This window comes from Pelophylax lessonae, assembly GCF_965119305.1.
Source record: "Pelophylax lessonae genome assembly, chromosome: 4".
NCBI lineage: Eukaryota > Metazoa > Chordata > Amphibia > Anura > Ranidae > Pelophylax > Pelophylax lessonae.
The window spans coordinates 484,037,480-484,055,260 of record NC_138771.1 but is presented as its reverse complement, the minus strand read 5'-3'; the positions used below and the strand labels follow the sequence as shown (position 1 = coordinate 484,055,260).

General features: G+C 53.6%; 1 protein-coding gene across 6 annotated transcripts in view; it reads right to left on the bottom strand.

Moving 5' to 3' along the window:
- Positions 1–13,271, bottom strand: part of PLEKHA5 (pleckstrin homology domain containing A5) — a gene marked incomplete at its 5' end in the record, with an annotated part of 271,030 nt that extends 257,759 nt beyond the window's left edge. For 4 of the 6 annotated variants that reach the window (XM_082255204.1, XM_082255203.1, XM_082255205.1 and 1 more), the window contains 3 exons: positions 918–975; positions 7,058–7,134; positions 13,108–13,270. In XM_082255204.1, the coding sequence (XP_082111330.1) occupies positions 918–975; positions 7,058–7,134; positions 13,108–13,199 (227 nt within the window). Of the gene's footprint in view, positions 1–917; positions 976–7,057; positions 7,135–13,107 lie in introns of all 6 variants that reach the window. The other 2 variants (XM_082255200.1, XM_082255201.1) reach the window with 1 other exon arrangement.
- Positions 13,272–17,781: the final 4,510 nt, after the last annotated feature.

The following is a 17,781-nucleotide window of genomic DNA, read 5'->3' as shown; positions in this document are numbered from 1 at the left end:
CAAGCATCCCTGATTAGCATTCCATTTAGTGCAGCTGGAGTTTCCAAGACATATGAAAATGTGAGGGAGGGTGGGTGACTACAAATACCTGCCATACTCTACCAGTAACTGGTATACCACTTTCGGGTGGACTGGCACTTTAACCTCATTACCATTATGCCAATGAATAACACCAAATAAAACAGGCACTACGCCAACATCTGCATGGACAGACAATACAATAAATATGGTTATTCTAAAAATGTACAAAAAGGAAAGATACACAAGTATATATTAGCACATAGCAACCAATCACATTTTTACATTAGACTGATACGTTCTATTTGGTTACCACATGTGCAAAAGCAACAAAATTCTCTGCAACGCCTCCCTGATAGGACCCCTCGGTGTAAAACACGCTGCAAAGGAAGGGACTGGTCTGATACCCTTGACTTCCAGTGTTATTTCCCAGTAACGGTGGAACAGAAAGGACCTGATTGGCTCTAATGTGGAGCAGAAGGACCTTCCTGTGGTTTGTATCTCTATACACAGGGACATCAGAGATTGGGGACATCAAAACATCTGAATGAGCAAAGCCATCCTAAAACTGCAAGCACATGCAATACCCGGCCCATAACGAAGACAGGACCTTCCAGCCCAGCACTATTTGTACCACAAACACAACAAACCTGTCTGGCAGCAGTGACCTCTCTTCATATGTGTGACAATAACTTGTTCCGCCAGTACAGACAATGACAGACAATAAAAGCACAGGGACCCTTTACAGAAATGTCAGCAGCATATTAATCGCCATCTTCTTGTTTACCGACTTTGATGAAAGTGCCATTCGCTTTTGTTACAATATGATTTATTGTTATTTAAATCCTTTTTATTTCGTTTTTTTAAACAGAAATTTTGCAGCAGCCATCATCACTTACTTGATGTAGTATCGGGCCCCTTCGAAGGTGTACGCCTCCTCCCATCCTGTGGGCAAATCTGCAAGAGCAAACAAATCACAGGTTTATATAAAGAGTGTCCAGTATAGGCAGGGTGGAAGCAGCACAAAGACATAACTGACAAAAAGCAGGACCCCGCTAGTCTAAGAATGGCACTTTGTAGAGGGGGTCACACAGTGGATATAAGAACGGCTCTCACCTGCTCCCACTACTCACATAAGACTTTTTTTTTATTTTATCAATCAGTAAATGACTACAGACACTGCCTAGCATGTTGGGAAATGACAGCAATCATATCAAGCAATAACTATAGTATACAATCTCCTAGAGCAGGCATCACTAAATGGCGGACCGCGGTCCGGATCCGGACCCAGTTAATGTCTCATCCGGACCCCTGCGGTCCCACCCTTTAGAGTCGTTCTGCCCACAGCCATCACCACTGCCAGTCTCACAGAGCCAACAGCTGGAGGCAGGACAGCTATAGACAGAGGGCAAGGGCTATCCAAGTTAACAAGCAGGTGATTGGTTGCGAGGATACAGGGCGGTCATTGCACAAACATGCAATTCGGACCTCTGCTGGAAGAATATTTTACTGACTGGACCTTCGTAAATTTTAATTCAATACCCCTGTCCTAGAGTGTCACTATATGGTCACCAATACCCAAGCATGGCTGCATCCCACATATCAATAAGTGTCATGGAGTCTACTCTTTCAGATGTCATGTCTTCACATTTTACAGAACACATTTGCTCTGTTTTTATAAATTTTCTTGATTCATCTGACAGGAAAACAGGGGGTCGGGCTTCCCTGCATATATTGCCCCCTTCTGAAGTCCCTATGAGTCGCACTGTGCCCCTAATGTAAATTTCTGGCTACTCCAATCAGTTTTAGGGTGTTTGCAAAGACATTCTGATGTGCACATATAAGAGACCTGTGTGTGTACACCCACAGCAACCAGAAATCTGAAAAAGGTAGTGAGTGAAAACACAGCAGAGTGTGAAATTTGAATAATAAACCTTACGAATACATTATGGATATGAAAAGGTAATACAGCCAATATATATGGCAATTCACTCAGCTGGGCGCCAGAGTGCGCACTTCACGCAGACTCTCCTATGCAGCCATATTTACAGAGAAGATAAGCAGTAAACACAGGCAGCACACATCAGATGAGCCATCTGCGTCTATACTGAGCGCTGTCCAAAGAGTTATTAGGGAGCGGAATGGGGGCCAAATATGACTCGCTGCAGACAGTTTGGATACACTGAGATGCTGAGACTGGCAGGATGTCTGATCAGGCAGTTAAGATCACGGTGGCAGGATAATGTGAGGGCAGGTTGTCACCTCCTAACTCATCATCAATCAGTGGCTGGCCACGTGCCAGCACCAGGCACCTAACACCTCCTGCGCTTCCTTACATGGTCGGCATTAAAGGCACAGCTCCCTGAACGCACTGTAAATATTTACACTATTATCTGTGTTTGCTGGGGCAAAGCTCGGGCACTGCAGTACTTCAACTGACACTAATTCTCCCAAATTATCTCAGAGTATTCTTTATAATCTCCAGTCCTTGGAGGAAAACCTCTCCTTTTTATTTCACTAACATTCCTCTACCTGCTGACACACGCTCAGAATTCATACGAAGTCTGTGAGGATCCCTGCAGGTCCCCACGTCCAACATTCAATATATCAATATTCTGAAACTCAGGATAAATACGCCAGAGAACAAGCATATCTTTTAAATATGTTTCCCCACCATCGCTGAACACCAAAAATAAAAACACCAAGACCAACCCTGTGTACTCTGACCCCCACCATGACCTACCCTGTGTACTCTGACCCCCACCATGACCTACCCTGTGTACTCTGACCCCCACCATGACCTACCCTGTGTATTCTGACCCCCACCAAGACCAACCCTGTGTACTCTGACCCCCACCATGACCTACCCTGTGTACTCTGACCCCCACCATGACCTACCCTGTGTACTCTGACCCCCACCAAGACCAACCCTGTGTACTCTGACCCCCACCATGACCTACCCTGTGTACTCTGACCCCCACCATGACCAACCCTGTGTACTCTGACCCCCACCATGACCAACCCTGTGTACTCTGACCCCCACCATGACCAACCCTGTGTACTCTGACCCCCACCATGACCTACCCTGTGTACTCTGACCCCCACCATGACCTACCCTGTGTACTCTGACCCCCACCATGACCTACCCTGTGTACTCTGACCCCCACCATGACCTACCCTGTGTACTCTGACCCCCACCATGACCTACCCTGTGTACTCTGACCCCCACCATGACCTACCCTGTGTACTCTGACCCCCACCATGACCTACCCTGTGTACTCTGACCCCCACCATGACCTACCCTGTGTACTCTGACCCCCACCATGACCTACCCTGTGTACTCTGACCCCCACCATGACCTACCCTGTGTACTCTGACCCCCACCATGACCTACCCTGTGTACTCTGACCCCCACCATGACCTACCCTGTGTACTCTGACCCCCACCATGACCTACCCTGTGTACTCTGACCCCCACCATGACCTACCCTGTGTACTCTGACCCCCACCATGACCTACCCTGTGTACTCTGACCCCCACCATGACCTACCCTGTGTACTCTGACCCCCCTTCCACTATGAGCACACACCATGACCTAGTGTACTCCCACTCCAGCACTCCTCAACTGAGAACACACCAAGATCTACAATGCATACTCCAACCTAAGCACCCTCAACACTAAGCACACACCAAGACCTACTGCAACCCCAGCATCCCCAAATCCAACCCTGGAACCCCCATAGTGAGCAAGAAGAATAACCTACCCTGTGTATTCCAACCACAACACCCCCACACAGGATGACCTACACTGTGTGCTCGACCCCTGCATCCCCACACTGAGCACAAATCATGACCTACCCTGTGCACTGCGACCTTGACAGCCCTACATGAAGCACAAAACTTGATCTACACCAGGCATGTCCAACCTGCGCCCCAGAACCTCAGGCAATGAGGCCCACTGCCCCCTGACAATTTTTTTTTTTTCTTTTGCTGGGGAGGAAGGAAGTCGACCAACCCCAGCACTGGCAACAATGATCACACACCATGACCTACCCTGAGTTTACTGTGATGCGGGAACCAGCGCGATTCACACTGCCCCTCTGTGAACCGCTGCGGGTGTCAATACAAAGTTAATGACACTGCCAGATCTGTTCACAGATCGCAGTGCGAACTGTGAATTTGGACAGGAATCGGATCACATGGGTGTGAACAACCATGTGATCCAATTCCAGTACGGGAAAAAAGTTCCTGAAGCATTTTTATGCTAATAAAATGTGAGTTCAGCCATACAAACTGTATAGCTGAATTTGCATCACACAGACATCGCATGTGAACTGCACAGCAATGCAGTGCGAATCACATGCAATGTCTGTGTTCGCAATAGTGTAAACCCAGTCTGAGAACTCTAACCCCAGAACCCTCACACCAAACACACACCTACCCTTCTTAAGCCAATCCTGAAAGACCCACACTGAGCTAGATCTACACTGACCACTCCAACCCCAGAACCCTTACTGAGCACGCTCCATGACCTACTCTGACCCTGCTGCCTCCAAACCCAGCAAACACACCATGCATGACCTATCCTCTGTACTTTGACCCCAGGACTTTTACTTATTAATGCTCCTAAATCATATATAAACTAACATGAACTTTACTCTGTGTTCAAAGCTAAACATGCATAATGTTCCATCATTGTTGGTTAAGGAACCATTGAGCTCCGACTAGCCCAAACGCTCAATGAATAATAAAAGAAATGGCCAGTCCTAGGGGAGGCTACACTGCCCGCTCCGTGGCGCCCCCATGGAGGCTATGCTGACTGGCCCATGGCACCCCCATGGAGGCTGTGCTGCCTGGTCCTTGGTGATTTGTTGAGTACACAGCCTGTTCCCCAGTGCCCCATGGAGGCTACGCTGCCCGTTCCGTGGCAACCCCCCCATGGAGGCTACGCTGCCCGCTCCGTGGCACCCCCCCCCCCATGGAGGCTACGCTGCCCGCTCCGTGCCCCCCCCCCCCCATGGAGGCTACACTGCCCGCTCCGTGGCGCCCCCCCCCCATGGAGGCTACGCTGCCTGCACCATGCCGCCCCCCCCCCATGGAGGCTACGCTGCCTGGTCCTTGGTGATTTGTTGGGTACAGAGCCTGTTCCCCAGTGCCCCATGGAGGCTATGCTGCCTGCTCCGTGGCGCCCCCCCCCATGGAGGCTATGCTGCCCGCTCCGTGGCGCCCCCCCCCCCATGGAGGCTACGCTGCCCGCTCCGTGGCGCGCCCCCATAGAGGCTACGCTGCCCGCTCCGTGGCGCGCCCCCCCATAGAGGCTACGCTGCCCGCTCCGTGGCGCGCCCCCCCATAGAGGCTACGCTGCCCGCTCCGTGGCGCGCCCCCCCCATAGAGGCTACGCTGCCCGCTCCGTGGCGCTCCCCCCATAGAGGCTACGCTGCCCGCTCCGTGGCGCGCCCCCCATAGAGGCTACGCTGCCCGCCCTGTGGCGCCCCCCCTCATGGAGGCTACGCTGCCCGCCCTGTGGCGCCCCCCCTCATGGAGGCTACGCTGCCTGGTCCTTGGTGATTTGTTGGGTACAGAGCCTGTGCCCCATGGAGGCTATGCTGCCCAGTCTGTGGTGCCCCATAGAGGCTACGCTGCCTGGTCCCTGGTGATTTGTTGAGTACACAGCCTGTTCCCCAGTGCCCCATTGAGGGTATGCTGCCCAGTCTGTGGTGCCCCATGGAGGCTACGCTGCCTAGTCCTTGGTGATTTGTTGTGTACACAGCCTGGTCTCCAGTGCCCCTTGGTGCCCAGTAAAGGTATGCTGTCCCTGGTACCCCCCATGGACAATATACCACCAGGTTTCTGGTGCCCAGCGATGGGTACACGTATAGTGCATGATTCCCAGTGGAAGGCATGCTGCCTGGCCCAATGCCCCCTGGGGGGTACACTGCCTGGTTACCGATTCCCAGTGGAGGGTAACATTGCCTGTCCCTGGTGTTTGGTGGAGGGTACAATTCCCAGCCCCTGGTGGATGAGGAACAGAAGAGTATAGGACTAGTCCCTAGTGCTTGTTGAAAAATGCAGTGCCTGATTCCTCCGATCTGGTGGGTTATGCATTGAGTCTGGTTTCCAGCCAGGTACTCCTAACTGCGCAGTGCAGGATCATGTCCTCGAGTCCAAAAACAACACTGCCAGTTCAGAATGCTGTGATTCCAAGTCCCTGGAGTGAAGTAAAATGTATTTTGCCAGTCCAGAGGTAGATCCAAGCCCCTGGAGTCCGGTTAAATGATTCTGCCAATCCAGAGGTAGGTGTGCTGTATTTCTCCAGTCCCTGAAGTCTTGTCAAATACATTTTGCTAGTCCAGAGGCAAATATGTTGTACTTCCCCAGTCCCTGAAGTCCAGTTAAGTGAGTTCAAAGATTGATGTGCAGTATATCCCCAATTCCTGGAGTCCAGAGGTAGGTATGTTGTCTTTCCAAGCTCCTGGAGTGAGTCCAATGAAAGGATTCTGCCAATCCACCAGAGGTATGTGTGCTGTATTTTTCCAGTTCCTGGAGTCCAAGTTACATTTATTTTGTCAGTCCAGAGGTAAGTATTTTGTCTTTCCAAGCTCCTGGAGTCCAATGAAACGATTCTGCCAATCAAGAGGCATGTGTGCTGTATTTCTCCAGTAACTGGAGTATAGTTACATTTATTTTGCCAGTCTAAAAAGGTAATTATGTTCCAGTCCCCGGAGTACCATAAGCTGCTACTTTCTGGGTCCATTCTGAACAACTGACAGCACATTTCCAGAAAATGTTATTGTGCAATCCTGACAGTCCAGATTGCACTGTGCACCCCCAAGAACTCCAGCAGAATCATTCTCATACAATGGAAAGGCTAACTGTTCAGTTCTTAACAGTCCTTAAACAAAATAGGATCCTCACCTCTGGGGAATAAACTGACCCACAAATTCACTGTATGCCTAGTAGCAGTCTCACCTGGTGTTCAATGGATGAGGGTCCTATACACAGTGGAGGATATATACACAGACAGTATGTACGAGACTCACCTGGAGTGCGGCGGTGTCCAGTCAGGATGGTCTCTCCAGTGACAGGGTGCAGCCAGGTAGTGCTCTGGGCCTCCTCACTGTAGATGAGAGAGACGATGTAAAGGACACATAAGGATGACATATGTGACAAAGTGTGAGCGGTGATTGGAAGAAACACAAATTACCACGTGCAGTGTAAAGAAGGAACATGGGAGAGTGTGGAGGGTGATGGAAAATAGACACAGGTGACAGTGTGCAATATTAGGGAAAGGGAAGGAGGGCAAGGCAGGTGACAGTAACCTGTGTATGGAGGTGGGGAAGGGGGGGGACGCAGATGACAATGTGCAGTGTATTGAGGGAAAGGGGGGGGGGGGGCACAGGAGACAGTATTAGTGAATGAAGGGGACAAAGGTGTTTAGTGTATGGGGTGGACAAAAGAGACAGTGCGGACTGTATGGGGTGGACAGGTACACAGGTGGCAGTGTATTGGGAAAGGGGCAGGGGTGATGGGGGGTAGTTGCAAGAGACAGTGTGCAGTGCACGAGAGAAGGTGACAGTGGGCAGTGTTTGGGGGTAAGGGGTGGACAAAGGAGGAAGGGTACAGATGACAGTGTGCAATGTATGGGGAGAGACACAGAATTGGCAATGTGCAGTGTATTTGGAGACACACAGGTGACAGTGCGCAGGGTGATGGGAGAGGGACATAGGTGACAGTGTGCAGTACGGGGGAAGGGGGGCAGGGCAGGTGACAGTGAGCAGCATATGAAAGTGGGGAGGGGGGACACAGATGACAATGTGCAGTGTATTGTTGGGGGAAGGGGGGGGGGGGCACAGGAGACAGTATGGTGAAGGGGACAAAAAGGTAACTGTGTGTAGTATTGGGGCCGGGCAAAGGATACAGCATGGTGGACAGATACACAGATGGCAGGACACAGGTGACAATATGCAGTGTATCGGGGGGGGACAGGTGACAATATGCACTGTGTTAAGGGAGGGGTGGTTAAAAAGTGACAATATGCAGTGTGTTGAAGGAGGGCACAGATGACCATATGCAGTGTATTGAGGGGGGCACAGGTGACAGTATGTAGTGTATTGGAAGGGGGCAGGTGACAATATGCAGTATTTTTTTTGGGGGGGGGCACAGGTGACAGTAGGCAGTGTATTGGAGGGGGAGACAGGTGACAGTAGGCACTGTATGGGGGGGGCACAGACGACAACAGTCTATTGGGGTGTGGGGGACAGGTGACAGTATGCAGTGAATTGGGGGGGGGGGGGCAAGTGACAGTAGGCAGTGTATTGGGGGAGGGGGACAGGTGACAGTAGGCTGTGTGTAGGGGGACGACAACACAGGAGGCTGTGTGTTGTGGGGGGGGGGGGGGGGGACAGACAGGAGGCTGTGTGTTGGGGGGGGGGAACAGACAGGAGGCTGTGTGTTGTGGGGGGGGGGACAGTAGGCTGTGTGTTGTGGGGGGGGGGGACAGTAGGCTGTGTGTTGTGGGGGGGGGGGACAGACAGGAGGCTGTGTGTTGTGGGGGGGGGACAAACAGGAGGCTGTGTGTTGTGGGGGGGGGGCAGGAGGCTGTGTATTGGGCGGGGACAGGAGGCTGTGTGTTGGGGGGGGACAGGAGGCTGTGTGTTGGGGGGAGACAGGAGGCTGTGTGTTGGGGGGAGACAGGAGGCTGTGTGTTGGGGGGAGACAGGAGGCTGTGTGTTGGGGGGAGACAGGAGGCTGTGTGTTGGGGGGAGACAGGAGGCTGTGTGTTGGGGGGAGACAGGAGGCTGTGTGTTGGGGGGGGGGGACTGGAGGCTGTGTGTTGGGGGGGGGGGACTGGAGGCTGTGTGTTGGGGGGGGGGGACTGGAGGCTGTGTGTTGGGGGGGGGGGGACTGGAGGCTGTGTGTTGGGGGGGGGGGACTGGAGGCTGTGTGTTGGGGGGGGGGGACTGGAGGCTGTGTGTTGGGGGGGGGGGACTGGAGGCTGTGTGTTGGGGGGGGGACTGGAGGCTGTGTGTTGGGGGGGGGGGACTGGAGGCTGTGTGTTGGGGGGGGGGGACTGGAGGCTGTATGTTGGGGGGGGGGACTGGAGGCTGTGTGTTGGGGGGGGGGGACTGGAGGCTGTGTGTTGGGGGGGGGGGGGACTGGAGGCTGTGTGTTGGGGGGGGGGGGGGGACAGGAGGCTGTGTGTTTGGGGAGGGGGGACAGGAGGCTGTGTGTTTGGGGAGGGGGGACAGGAGGCTGTGTGTTTGGGGAGGGGGGACAGGAGGCTGTGTGTTGGGGGGGGGGACAGGAGGCTGTGTGTTGGGGGGGGGGGGACAGGAGGCTGTGTGTTGGGGGGGGGGGACAGGAGGCTGTGTGTTGGGGGGGGACAGGAGGCTGTGTGTTGGGGGGGGGGGGGGACAGGAGGCTGTGTGTTGGGGGGGGGGACGGGAGGCTGTGTGTTGGGGGGGGCGCAGGAGGCTGTGTGTTGGGGGGGGGGGGACGGGAGGCTGTGTGTTGGGGGGGGGGACGGGAGGCTGTGTGTTGGGGGGGGGGACGGGAGGCTGTGTGTTGGGGGGGGGACAGGAGGCTGTGTGTTGGGGGGGGGACAGGAGGCTGTGTGTTGGGGGGGAGAGACAGGTGACAGGAGGCTGTGTGTTGGGGGGGGGGGGGGACAGGTGACAGGAGGCTGTGTGTTGGGGGGGGGGGGGGGAGACAGGAGGCTGTGTGTTGGGGGGGGGGGGGGAGACAGGAGGCTGTGTGTTGGGGGGGGGAGGGGGGAGACAGGAGGCTGTGTGTTGGGGGGGGGAGGGGGGAGACAGGAGGCTGTGTGTTGGGGGGGGGAGGGGGGAGACAGGAGGCTGTGTGTTGGGGGGGGAGGGGGGAGACAGGAGGCTGTGTGTTGGGGGGGGAGGGGGGAGACAGGAGGCTGTGTGTTGGGGGGGAGGGGGGAGACAGGAGGCTGTGTGTTGGGGGGGAGGGGGGAGACAGGAGGCTGTGTGTTGGGAGGGGGGGACAGGAGGCTGTGTGTTAGGAGGGGGGACAGGAGGCTGTGTGTTGGGGGGGGGGGGACAGGAGGCTGTGTTGGGGGGGACAGGTGACAGGAGGCTGTGTGTTGGGTGGGGGGGGGAAGACAGGTGACAGGAGGCTGTGTGTTGGAGGGAGGACAGGTGACAGGAGGCTGTGTGTTGGGGGGGAGGACAGGTGACAGGAGGCTGTGTGTTGGGGGGGGGAGGACAGGTGACAGGAGGCTGTGTGTTGGGGGGGGGGGGGAGGACAGGTGACAGGAGGCGGTGTGTCGGCGGGGGACAGGTGGCTGTGTGTCGGGGGGGGGGGGACAGGTGACAGGAGGCTGTGTGTTGGGGGTAGGACAGGTGACAGGAGGCTGTGTGTTGGGGGTAGGACAGGTGACAGGAGGCTGTGTGTCGGGGGGGAGGGGGAGGACAGGTGACAGGAGGCTGTGTGTTGGGGGGGGGGGGACAGGTGACAGGAGGCTGTGTGTTGGGGGGGGGGACAGGTGACAGGAGGCTGTGTGTTGGGGGGGGGGACAGGTGACAGGAGGCTGTGTGTTGGGGGGGCAGGTGACAGGAGGCTGTGTGTTGGGGGGGACAGGTGACAGGAGGCTGTGTGTTGGGGGGGGACAGGTGACAGGAGGCTGTGTGTTGGGGGGGAGGGGGAGGACAGGTGACAGGAGGCTGTGTGTTGGGGGGGGGCAGTAGGCTGTGTTAGGGGGGGGGACAGGAGACAGTGTGTTGGGGGGGGGACAGGTGACAGGAGGCTTTGTGTTGGGGGGGACAGGTGACAGGAGGCTGTGTTGGGGGGGGGAGACAGGTGACAGGAGGCTGTGTGTTGGGGGGGACAGGTGATAGGAGGCTGTGTGTTGGGGGGGGGGGGCAGGTGACAGGAGGCTGTGTGTTGGGGGGAGGGGAGGTGACAGGAGGCTGTGTGTTGGGGGGAGGGGAGGTGACAGGAGGCTGTGTGTTGGGGGGAGGGGAGGTGACAGGAGGCTGTGTGTTGGGGGGAGGGGAGGTGACAGGAGGCTGTGTGTTGGGGGGAGGGGAGGTGACAGGAGGCTGTGTGTAGGGGGGGGAAGGTGACAGGAGGCTGTGTGTAGGGGGGGACAGGTGACAGGAGGCTGTGTGTTGGGGGGGGGGACAGGTGACAGGAGGCTGTGTGTTGGGGGGAGGGAAGGTGACAGGAGGCTGTGTGTTGGGGGGGGGACAGGTGACAGGAGGCTGTGTGTTGGGGGGGCAGGTGACAGGAGGCTGTGTGTTGGGGGGGGGGACAGGTGACAGGAGGCTGTGTGTTGGGGGGGGGACAGGTGACAGGAGGCTGTGTGTTGGGGGGGGGGGACAGGTGACAGGAGGCTGTGTGTTGGGGGGGGAGGACAGGTGACAGGAGGCTGTGTGTTGGGGGGGAGGACAGGTGACAGGAGGCTGTGTGTTGGGGGGGGCAGTAGGCTGTGTTAGGGGGGGGGACAGGAGACAGTGTGTTGGGGGGGGGGGGACAGGTGACAGGAGGCTGTGTGTTGGGGGGGGACAGGTGACAGGAGGCTTTGTGTTGGGGGGGACAGGTGACAGGAGGCTGTGTTGGGGGGGGAGACAGGTGACAGGAGGCTGTGTTGGGGGGGAGACAGGTGACAGGAGGCTGTGTGTTGGGGGGGGCAGGTGACAGGAGGCTGTGTGTTGGGGGGAGGGGAGGTGACAGGAGGCTGTGTGTTGGGGGGAGGGGAGGTGACAGGAGGCTGTGTGTTGGGGGGAGGGGAGGTGACAGGAGGCTGTGTGTTGGGGGGAGGGGAGGTGACAGGAGGCTGTGTGTTGGGGGGAGGGGAGGTGACAGGAGGCTGTGTGTTGGGGGGAGGGGAGGTGACAGGAGGCTGTGTGTTGGGGGGAGGGGAGGTGACAGGAGGCTGTGTGTTGGGGGGAGGGGAGGTGACAGGAGGCTGTGTGTTGGGGGGGGGGGACAGGTGACAGGAGGCTGTGTGTTGGGGGGGGCAGGTGACAGGAGGCTATGTGTTGGGGGGGGGGGCAGGTGACAGGAGGCTGTGTGTTGGGGGGCAGGTGACAGGAGGCTATGTGTTGGGGGGGGGCAGGTGATAGGAGGCGGTGTGTTGGGGGGGGGACAGGTGACAGGAGGCTGTGTGTTGGGGGGGGGCAGGTGATAGGAGGCGGTGTGTTGGGGGGGGGGGGACAGGTGACAGGAGGCGGTGTGTTGGGGGGGGGGGGAGGACAGTTGACAGGAGGCTGTGTGTTGGGGGGGGGACAGGTGACAGGAGGCTGTGTGTTGGGGGGGCAGGTGACAGGAGGCTGTGTGTTGGGGGGGCAGGTGACAGGAGGCTGTGTGTTGGGGGGGCAGGTGACAGGAGGCTGTGTGTTGGGGGGGGACAGGTGACAGGAGGCTGTGTGTTGGGGGGGGACAGGTGACAGGAGGCTGTGTGTTGGGGGGGCAGGTGACAGGAGGCTGTGTCTTGGGGGGGGGGCAGGTGACAGGAGGCTGCGTCTTGGGGGGGGCAGGTGACAGGAGGCTGTGTCTTGGGGGGGGGGGGGACAGGTGACAGGAGGCTGTGTGTTGGGGGGGGGGGGCAGGTGACAGGAGGCTGTGTGTTGGGGGGGGCAGGTGACAGGAGGCTGTGTGTTGGGGGGGGGCAGGTGACAGGAGGCTGTGTGTTGGGGGGGGGCAGGTGACAGGAGGCTGTGTGTTGGGGGGGGGGGGGGACAGGTGACAGGAGGCTGTGTCTTGGGGGGGGGACAGGTGACAGGAGGCTGTGTGTTGGGGGGGGGGGGGAGACAGGTGACAGGAGGCTGTGTGTTGGGGGGGACAGGTGACAGTAGGCTGTATGTGTTGGGCAGACAGAGGTGACAATTCGCAGTGTGTTTGGGAACACACAGGTGAGAACATGCAATGTATGGAGGGGGGGCAGAGTGACCGTATTATGCAGTGTGCGGGGGGTACATGCAGTGACAGGCCGGATGCAGTGTGTGGAGGGGAGGGGGGGTGGAGAAGACACCGAGGGAAGCCCCGCAGTGCAGTGTCTCGTTGTGAGAGGGAAAGACGAGGACAGCGGTGGGAAGAACGGACAATAATAACGGAGAATTACTTGATGAAGAAGACCCGTCCTCCTCCGGTGATGCCGTAGCCCCACGCCCAGGGCAGAGAGCTGACCCAGTCCGGGCTGCCATCCGCCGCCATGTCTGTCACCCGGGAGCGCGCGCCCCGGCACTGCGCGTCTCCGCTTCCCAATCACCGCCGCCGCCGCCAAGCGGAAACGCGCAATACCCAGATCCCGCCCATCCCTAGAGGTGCAATACCCGCCCACTGTTAGAGTCAGTAAAAAAACCCGCCCTTCAACACCTGAGTGAACCGACAGGCTGGACATGGGTCACGTGACCCGCACGTTCCTCTACCATCTGCACACTCCAGACATGGGAATAGGTGGAGGGCCCATCCCATGGAGGGCGTGACAGAAGAGACAGCCCCGCCCAGAGGCTGAAGGGGGACTCTACCTTTCTCTGCTAAGCTTTGTTCACAGTGGAGGAGACAGTAAGGAATATTGGGAGGTGAAGAAGAGCTCCAGTCAAAACTTTATTCGTAGTTTGGAACAGACTGGGGGAAAGGAAGAATCTGTTTATTGCCCCCTCTACCCCTATCAGGGAGATTTCACCTTACTTCCTGTGAGGGTCAGAAGTAATGATTCATTGGGGACAATGACTGGTAGCTCTTGTTGGATATTATTACTGTCTGTGTCCTCTGGCCCCTCGTTGTCACAGGACATAAGATGAAATCCCCCTTGCAATGAAATCATGACAGAAGAAATAAGAAGGTGTTTTGGCCTGAGTTATATTAATCAATTGTACAGTTCAACCACTTCAGTCCTGGAAGGTTTTACCCCCTTAAAGCAGAGTCCTGGCTCAAAAACAACTTTGGCCCATCAGCTTTCTGTAAATCCCCTAAAAAACAAATGGATACTCCCGAATTTGTTTTCTTTACTTACCTTGTTTTTGAAGAAAGTATACTCACCTTCCTTCCACTTCCTCCCTCTGCGGCCGCGGCCCGCGCCGTCACTTCCTTCTTGTGTTGACTTCTGAGAGATGAGCGTCATCGCTCCCAGGAGACAATGCGCCTGCACCGGCCCTGCTCGTCAGTTCCGGTGCAGGCGCCTCATTCCCTGCTAAACAGCTTCTGGGCATGCCCAGAAGCTTTGCAGGGATGACGCGCCTGCCCGGAAGTGACGAGCCGGGCCGGTGCAGGGCATTCTGGGACGAAGAGGACACGCTGGCTTCAGCTGCCCACACCTGAGATGGCAGCCCTGGGCAAGACATTTTTAAGGTGAGTATTTCTTCTAAAAGGTAAGTGCGACCCAGGACAGTACAGAGGCTAGCCATTGTGGAATGTACTAGCCCTGACTGTCCCAGGGGTATTTTTAGGGAAAAAACATTTCCGAGGCCGGAACTCCACTTTAACGACCAGGCCATTTTTTGCAATTCTGCACTGCGTTGCTTTAACTGACAATTGAGCGGTCGGGTGATGCTGTACCAAAATACAATTGTCCTTTTTTTCCAACAAACAGAGCTTTCTTTTGGTGGTATTTGATCACTTCTGCGTTTTTTCGTTTTTGCACTATAAACAAAAGAAGAGCGACAATCCTGAAAAAACACCAATATTTTCTACTTTCTGCTATAAAACATTCCCAATAAAAAAATGTAAAAAATTTAATTTTTTTATCAGTTTAGGCCTATTTGTATTCTGTCATATTTTTTTGGTAAAAAAAAAATCCCAAAAAGCATATAATAATTGGTTTGCACAAAAATTATAGCGTTTACAAACTATGGGATAGATTTATGGACTTTTTATTTTTTTATTTATTTTTTATTAGTAATGGCGGCAATCAGCGATTTTTATCGGGATTGCGGCGGACAAATCTGACACTAAGTGACCCTTTTTGGGGACCAGTGACATAAATACAGTGATCGTTGCTAAATAATATGCACTGTTACTGTATAAATGACACTGGCAGGGAAGGGGTTAACACTGGGGATGATCAAGAGGTTAAATGTGTTCCCTATTGTGCTTACTAACTGTGCGGGGGATTGATTGAACAGAGGCAGAGAGAGATTGGTGATTCAGCTTAGCTTAGCTGAATCACATGATCTTTCCCTGCCTCTCTGACAGGAGAGCCGTCTTACATTGTTTACATTCCAGACGGCTCTCCTGTCCAGTTTTGCCAAAGATTGTGGGTGGCCGGCGGCGATCGAGCCCGCTCCTCCCGCGGTCTGCCTCCCGCTGTTTCTAATCACAGCAGAAGCACGACTCCGGTGGCATGCGGGCACCGCCAAAACCGCATGCACATAATCACGTAGATCTAAGCAGTAAATCTGCGTGGGGCGGTCGGCAAGTGGTTAAATCGGTAATAAACCCACAGGCAAACATTTCATATATTGCAGTAGATGTGATGGCTGCATTCATTTACTTGTTTAGGCTTTCTTTTCTTTTATGCACATTTTGTGATCCAGCCAGTAAGTCTGTTGTTTTTCAGATGAACTAGCTTTCCTGCAGATGTAGCAGTTACAGAGATGAGACATGTGGTTTATTTGTGTGTTTCTGCACTATGGATGTTGGTAATATATAGCTGCTGCCCCCACTGAAACTATCTACTGTGGTAGTGTCTAATAAGTGAATTTGCAAAGAGTAGTGGGTTTTTGGCGCTGCTCTATTTATACCTCATAATGTTAGACTAAATATGTAATGTATTGTACCATGCCCAAAATACCTAATAAGGTAAAAACATAACTATAAAAGATATAAAAAATATACATGAAATTAAATATATATGGTGAATTTTGTGCAAAAAAAGCAAGTGCCCAGTGAAAATAACCAATATTACAGTACATACAAACACATGATGAAATCAGTTGTGCCTTAAAATATCAATTGTGCTTTAGCAATACATCGTGATCAATGGCATATAGAGGGACCAGTGCTACCAGTCATAAGTCCTTTTATGAAAAAACTATAGTCCATCCTTTAGTACAATATTCCACCCTTCATGTATCAGTACTGCAAGTACTCCACTGAGGACAAGAACTGGTTACTCAGAAGCATGCAAAGTGCCCGATGTCTCCAGACATGCCCCCCTCTTGTTGCCTCCATCACCAGACATATCTCCCGTCAAAGGGGATATCCAGCCTCCACAGCTCCTCCTGGCTGTATAAAGATATCCAGGGCCCCAAACATTATATATATATATATATATATATATATATATATATATTGTATGTATATATATAAATATATATATATTTTTTTTTTAGCAGAGACCCTAGAGAATTAAAATGGCGATTGTTGCAATATTTTATGTCACACCATATTTGCGCAGTGGTATTTCAAATACGATTTATTTATTTTTTTTAAATAAATACGCTTTCATGAACTAAAAAAAAGCACTTTTTGTATAATGTGAAATAGATACCTAACATGTCATGCTTTAAAATTGCACACATTCGTGGAATGATGACAAACTACGGTACTTAAAAATTTCCATAGACGACCCTTTAAAAAATTGAATGGTTACCTTTTTAGAGTTACAGAGGAGTTCTAGTGCTAGAATTATTGCTCTCGGTCTAACTATCACAGCAATACCTCACATGTGTGGTTTGAACACCGTTTACATATGCGGGCGTGACTTACATGTGCGTTCACTTTTTTTTTTCTTATTTCTTTTATTTAGTTTTTTTTATTTTTACATTTTTTTTTATCAGTTTTATTGCTGTCGCAAGGCATGTAAACATCCCTTGTGACAGTAACTGGCAGTAACAGGTCCTCTTTATGGAGGGATCTGGGGTCTAAAAAACCCCAAATCCCTCTTTTGCACCTAAAAGCATTAAACACACCAAGTTTGGCTGTTCTGAATGCTGTAATTTTTTTTAAACTTGTGCCTTTAAAGAGGAAGTAAACCCTCCTCTGCAACTTTTCCCTATAGGTAAGCCTATGATAAGGCTTACCTATAGGTACTGTAAATATCTCCTAAACATGTACCGTTTAGGAGATATTTACCTTACATGCAGCCAGTGACGTCACTGGCGCATGCGCTCTGAAGGAACGGCCGCTGGTGCCGTTTCTTCAGAGCCCCGTGCCGTGACCGTCGGCTCCCGCACGCGTCACCGTGGCTCCGTCCAAACAGATGGCCGGATGCCGCGATCCCGGAAGACGTAGAGGTGAGCGGGCGGCACGGCGGGGGCTCGTTCTAAGGTAAGTATTTCATAATGAGCTAGTATGTGATGCATACTAGCTCATTATGTGTTTCTCTTTCAGGTTGAACAAAAAAAAAATTTGGGGGTTTACAACCTCTTTAAGGCTCCAGTAACCTGAAGTGACGTCATGACATCGCTTCTGAGTTACTAGACCCAAAACCCGATCAAAGCCGAATCCAGCTTTGTTCAGGTCTTCGACCAGTCGGCGGGCGTGCCGACTAGTCGCTCGGGCCTCCCAGTGGGACGGCAGACCCAGGTGAGCTGCGGAATGTGGCATGAGGGTAGGGACATCCCTTCCTGCTCCTTGTAATAACAACTGAATGGCTGCTCGGTTGTTATTACAAGAAAGCTGATCACCAGTTCTAAAAAACGTTACTGGGGTGATGCCTCTAGCTGCAGGCATCACCCTGGTACAACCCCTTGAAGCTGAGGCTGCAAATGTGCGTTCCGTTGGCGGGAAGGGGTTATATTGTTTTAGTGCATCTAACACTCCCCTCCTCTTACAATGCTGCTGTCTGCTGAGC